Source organism: Trachymyrmex septentrionalis, unplaced genomic scaffold (genome assembly GCF_001594115.1).
Source record: "Trachymyrmex septentrionalis isolate Tsep2-gDNA-1 unplaced genomic scaffold, Tsep1.0 scaffold202, whole genome shotgun sequence".
Taxonomy (NCBI): domain Eukaryota; kingdom Metazoa; phylum Arthropoda; class Insecta; order Hymenoptera; family Formicidae; genus Trachymyrmex; species Trachymyrmex septentrionalis.
Genome location: NW_017305203.1, coordinates 97471 through 104135, shown reverse-complemented (window position 1 = coordinate 104135; position 6665 = coordinate 97471). Strand labels below are relative to the sequence as shown.

Here is a 6665-nt window from a genome sequence, read left to right as displayed (position 1 = left end):
AGAGAGAGAGAGAGAGAGAGAGAGAGAGAGAGAGAGAGAGGAATGGATGGATGTATGATTCAATTTAATATTATGAATGATTCATAGACTAAAATTTTGTTCAAAAGGATGTGACTATTATCTAATAATATCCTTGCAAGGTCATAAAAGTATAGTTGTGCAGAGATTCAAAACGCTTGTTTAAAAAGAAAGACACAAGTATGCTAAAGTGTTTTGTAAGATTTTAGCTTGAATTTTATTGTATCTCTTACGTCACACCATACGACCATACGTTATTCTTGTAAAAACGTAAATTGTTCGTCTAAGAAAAGACAAATTATGTGTTTTATTTAACAAATTAAATTAAATTATCACAATATTTAATTTTGTTAAATAAAACAAGTTATCCACATAACTAGTATTAAAAATTGCAAAAAATGTTATTTAAGAATTTCAAGTTTAACTTTATGTTAGAGAATTAGAGCAATAAAAATATTTTTTAAACCAGTATATAAAAATATTTTAAAAGTATTTATACTGTTATAATTATTTCACAGGTATATTACGGTGTCGTGTGCTCGCATCTTCTAAAACTGACTTGCAAAACTTCTTTGCAAGCTATCCTGTAATAAATAGTATTACATTTTTTATACTTACTTCACTTTTTTAATTAGAAAGTTGCTGGCACCCTTTGTCTCAACATCAGATGCCTCTAGTCGTAAATTATTTGTAGGTGTAAATGTTATTTTTTTTAGTATGAGAGGTTCCAACGATGGAATATTATATTCCGGTACACCTGTTTTAAGATACGGTTTCAAATACTCTATACTCTCAGTCATACATGTCTCGTAATGCGGATCGTGCGTTTGACAAATATGCAGGAACTCGGCTGCAATCATAGTGGAAACCGTCAGATTGTTATAAATATAGTAACATTGTGGAAATATTATATAATAAGCGGTCGTTGCTACAAATCTATACAAATCCTTAATTTCTTTTTATCGTTTAATTTCTATTTATAAATACAAGATTTTTTATTTTTATAATGTAATATTCTTTTAATATAATGCATTTATATGATCTTTGATTAAGAGCGCATTTTATATCTATCATTCACTATTTAAATGCATTTACACTAATACAAAGAACATAAATCAACTTAATAGAATATACGTTTTCATTATTTATGATTATTCATAAATTATATTTAAGTCAACACAAAATAAAAACCTTCATAAATGTTTCTTATGCTACGTTTTATCAAAGTTAGCAATATTTAGCATTTTTATAAATACTTATTAAATAATAAATATTTCCAAATGTTCTTATTCTATATGTAAATAAAATTACTAATTTTCTTTACTAAAAATATTTTATTTTTCCTGTGCTTTTAGAAATAACTGATAAATTTTAACACTTCTTGTAAGATACCTTGTATACACATGTGTGTATGTGTGATTCTTCAAATGTTTTTTGTCTAATCTCTTCTTCAAGCAAAATTGTATAACATTCTATTTGTGTGCACTCTATTCTTGGATAACTCTAACAAAAATTACAGATCATCAAATTACAGAAGTATCTAATCTTAATGTTGACGATATCAGCTTAATTTGCGCATATGGGTTTATTTTCAACTGCAAACGTATTCAGAAATCTTAATTACGATTATGCTAATAACAGACATTAAGTCGACTTTTAGCATGCACCTCTCTCTCTCTCTCTGTCTCCCTTTCCCTCTCCCTTTTCTTCTCCCTCCCTCCCTCTCACTCTCTCTCTCTCTCTCTCTCTCTCTCTCTCTCTCTCTCTCTCTATTTAATAACTTGTTTGTATAATAGTGTAATAGTACACTAGAGAAACGGCAAGTTTACCAAAAAATAAATAAGCTATATAAAACTATCTTTAAAAATTTTTTATTCCATTAACATTATTTAGTTAATACTTAAGTCAATATTAAAAGCATAAATATCACTTTTGGGGGATTTTACCTGTATTATTTACTTACGTATATCTCGTGAAGATATCACGCCGATTGTCGCCACGGCCAAGAGGATCGTAAATGTTGCCTTCGCTAACTCCATCTTTCAAAAGATGAAAAATGAACAGACAGGAAGCTCAACAAAATTATCTTTTGGCAATAAAGGCTTAGGTGCAAGAGTCGACGATGGGGTTGCTGGACCCACGGCGGCAGGTGGTTAGAGAATAGTCGGGCTGGAAGTGCATGATCCGACAATCCGAACGTCTTATAACAATGACCATTTTTCCCTCTCCATATCACCCGCCATCCCCCACAAATAAAATGAAAGCCATTATTATTACTTATATGATACTTGTTTTTATGCATTTGCAAAAAGAAAAGTGCATGTACCGATTGTGAGAATGATCATGTACAGATGGGTGATTTGGTTGTGGACATGCATATTATGCAGACAATGATAGACTAACATATGCTTTTTTGTTAAACGGTATCACGGATGTTGCTTCGGTTTCATATCTCGGTTTCATATGGACTTCTATTGAAAACAAAAAGGAAATGACAAGGTCATATGATGTCTGACCGAATAGTTTCGGTATATGTTCTATATAAATAATCAATTTCTCGTTACATTGTGATTATAATTGAAGAATCCACTACTTTTTAAAAAAACTTATTTTAAAAATAATTATGATGTTAATTTTTCTGTTTTTTTTTTAAATTTTATTTCTATCGGCATTTAAATTAAAAGATTAAATTTGTTTTTTCAAATTGTATCCAATATTTTATTATAATTTGTATATAGGAATATCATTAAGGATATAAGATGTATTATATCCATTTTTTAATAAAATAAAAAGTTATTAAAAAATTACAAATTTTTTTATATTTTATTTAAAAGTAATACAAAAGTTTGGCAGCAATTTAGAATCTGGATTAAAAATTATTTCAATATGTAAACAATTTTGTAAAAATTGAGATAAAATGAGAAAATGTTTATTTAAAGTACAAAAATGTATTGTTAAATACAAATATTTATTAAAACGTTATTAAATTATTCATAAATATATAATAATTATATAATATAAATTATATAAATATATAATAAAAGTAAGTAATATTCATTTTTATATAAACAGTATAATAGCAAATTTGATTGGACGCACACTCAGTGCACACTGGTGCATATTAAAGCCGTTGTGTCTAAAATAAGGTAAAGATATGTATGTTTATAAATAAACATAGAAATCGATTAAATCGTGAAATATCTATTCAATACATTTTATTGTACTATGAGGTAAAATATGTATTTCATAATTCGAAATATTTGCATTTCATTTTTATACTCAATTTAAATCAATGTACAACGCTTTAATATGCTTCCATTAGTGCTTCCAATCAAATTCGCCATAAGTTTCTAGCTTTAATTAAACTTTACAGAAAATACACATCTTTTATATTCTTAAAATGATGATTTTTTTTGTGTAAATAAATATTTTATGTTTATTTATTTAAGAAAAATCAAGACTATCGAAGAAAATAATTTACAAGATGATTATTCGATGTCTTCCCTTTCAGAGATTTACTGTAAAACTAGCAATGCCTAGCAACTATCACCAAATTTTAATCACCTAACTTTTCTATTTTGAAAAAAAATTTAACCACTGCTTAAAAACAAAATTACTATTAAGTTTTTTTTTAGAAAGTGTGAGAATAAAGAAATAAGTCTATTTAATTTTAATAGTTTTCGTGATCTTGGCAAATAGTAACTTCATAATCTAATTCAACAAATATCATAAAAAGATAAATTAATCTAGTAACAAACTTAATGGCTTTGGGAATGACTTTTTTTCATAGAAAGATGTTGCGTCTAACTTCACACATTTTAAAATATATATAATAATTGCAAACAGATTAGAGATCATTAATCCTCCTCTTACTATATTATAATAAATTTTATAGCAGAATTCTAGTGCTGCAAATGAGAGCAAGTGTGCAGCGGAAATTTAAAAAACGATAAAAAAATTTTAAAAATTTACAAATAAATATAAAAACAAGTAAGGCATAAAGTAAAAACTATTTTGAAAAAAAAAGAGGGGATCCCATTTGTCTACAAATCGATTGCCTATACTCACTTTTGCCAACAGTTTGTTTGCATAAATAAAAATTATTGCCTACAGCTCACAACCTTCCACGCGAAATGAGGGCTTTTACACTAAAAAATGAGGGTTGATTAGGATTAGATTTTTTTTGGAAAAATATTCCAAGCGGACACTGTCTACGCTGACATCCCACTGTTAACATGACAGATTTCCTAAAAATATAAAATATTTTCTTGCTTAACTTTAATTTTATATTTGTGGACAAAAGTGTTTATAGGCAAAAGTAATTCTGCTTCTAAAAGTTTTATTTGCGCGCAAAAGTGTATATAGACAATAGAGCTGTAGGCAATAATTTTTGTGTGCAAACAAACTGTTAGCAAAAGTAATGTAAGTAAACGATACCGATAGGCAATCGATTTGTAGACAAAAGCAACTATCTCTTTTGAAAATTAAAAATTATCCAAGTAAAAATTATCCAAATTATATTGTGTTCCTATTTTAATCAAAGCGATAAAATATAATAAATATAAATTTAAATTATTTAAATTATTTTGTAATATTTACTAGGTTTTCAGAAACTATATTTTTATAATTTTAATTACTTATATATATATATGTTTATTTATTTATTTAGAATATAAAAATAATAGAATTATTTGATTGTTACAAGATATTTATTTTATATAATTTACTTGGAGCTTTATTTTTTTTTCTCATGTTGTGTTAGCAATATCTGATAAAATACTTATAGCTCTGAAGTGTTTGCATCTAAAATATTTTAATTTGTATCTAAAGTATTTGGTCGTTTGATATTCATGATTCTCAGAAACAGATACATTAAAATATTTTTTAGTTCTTTACACAATACTGATTTAGCAAAATAATTGCACTGACTTATAGAAAGAATTGCTTTAAAAAATTAACTTATTCAATATAACATATTAGGATTTGTAACTCCTTTTTTATATAATTTGTATAATTTGTATGATTTTTTACGAAACGACGTCTCTATTATTGAAAAGATGTATTTGAAAAGATGTATTTTGACATTAAGGAAATGTTAATATGTAGAACTGCAGCAAAATTACTGGATAATGATAGGAATAAAGATTTGTAGAATTTGTGTTATTAATTTCGACATGCAATGACTTTTTTCAATATGACATTAGGTCCGTTTTTTATTGCTGTACTCTCTGGAACTGATACATACAGTGCAATAAGTTAAAATGAAACAAATATATGTTTACTATTTCACTTCAACTTATTGCATCGTGTGCACCAGAGAGTGCAGCAATAAAAAACAGACCTATGTTTAGTAAATTTACACTGTTAAAAATGCTTCCTTTACATGTAAATAAAGCTCGTAATTATACATAATATAAACGAAATTGAAAATAATGAATGATTTAACTAAAAATTCATTAAAAATATTAATTCATTAAAAAAGCGATAATATAAACAATTTGTTTATCTTTAGTATTATAACAGATTTTTTTAAAAACAAATATATCGCTCATACATATATTGTTAAAAATTCCATAAAATTTAATGTACTTTTACAGTTACAATTTGAATTTAATTTCACAACGTTACATTAAATTTAATGCATTTATAACTGAAAAGTATTTGTGTACATAATGTTTTATGAATTTTCCATAAAACTTTATAAAATTTAATGTATTTTTTATAAAATTTTATAAAATTTAATATACACGTTTATTACATTTAGGTAGTTACTGTAACTTCCCGGTAAGCAAAAAACATTTTGGAACATTTCAACAACATTGTAGCAATGTTACAATGTATGCTGCAAATTCTTGCTTACCGGGAAGTTACAGTAACTACCTAAATGTAATAAACGTGTATATTAAATTTCATATAATTTTATAAAAAGTACATTAAATTTTATAAAGTTTTATAAAAAATTCATAAAATTTCATGTACATGTACACAAATACTTTTCAGTTATAAATGCATTAAATTTAATGTAACGTGAAATTAAATTCAAATTGTGTAACTCAAAAATACATTAAATTTCATGGAATTTTTAACAATGTGTATGTATGAGGGATATATTTATTTTAAAAAAAGTCTGTTACAATATTGAAGATGAACAAATTGTTTATATCGCTTTTTTAATGAATTAATAAATTATAATTTCTGTATAACAACAAGCTTTAACATAGACTTTGTACGCTTCTTTTTCGAGTTAAATTTGCATCTAATGTTGTATCTTGACGAAAATTCGTTATATTTAATGTGCTGTAAATTGAGAAAGATTTTAAAATGTTTAAGATGTAGTCACGGTTTAAAATATAATGCAGGCCTATTTGTAATTTCTTTTTAAAAATATCTTTTAATAATTAAATAAAAGACATATTTCAAGATATTGTCTGTATATGTATATTACGCAACGTGTTGACAATGCTATTTGACCATTAATGTGATTATGCATGCGTGCCAAAGAGTGGTGAAAAATACGTGATGAGTTTCACGAATCAATGGAAATAGATATATGTAAAAAAAAGTATAGTTTTTTACTGTATTTCCTAAAGTTAAAAGATTATGTAAATAATAATACGCTAGGATCAAAGTTTACTCACGTCAACAGT

General features: G+C 25.9%; 1 protein-coding gene across 1 annotated transcript in view; it reads right to left on the bottom strand.

The window, feature by feature from the left end:
• LOC108747902 (circadian clock-controlled protein-like) overlaps nt 1-2178 on the bottom strand; it is a 5648-nt gene extending 3470 nt beyond the window's left edge. The window contains exons 1-2 of the mRNA XM_018485793.1: nt 1982-2178; nt 637-868 (exon numbers count right to left, since the gene is read on the bottom strand). Coding sequence (XP_018341295.1) covers nt 637-868; nt 1982-2057 — 308 coding nt within the window. The 5' untranslated portion in view covers nt 2058-2178. The remainder of the gene's footprint in view (nt 1-636; nt 869-1981) is intronic.
• Between the last annotated feature and the right edge of the window lie 4487 nt (nt 2179-6665).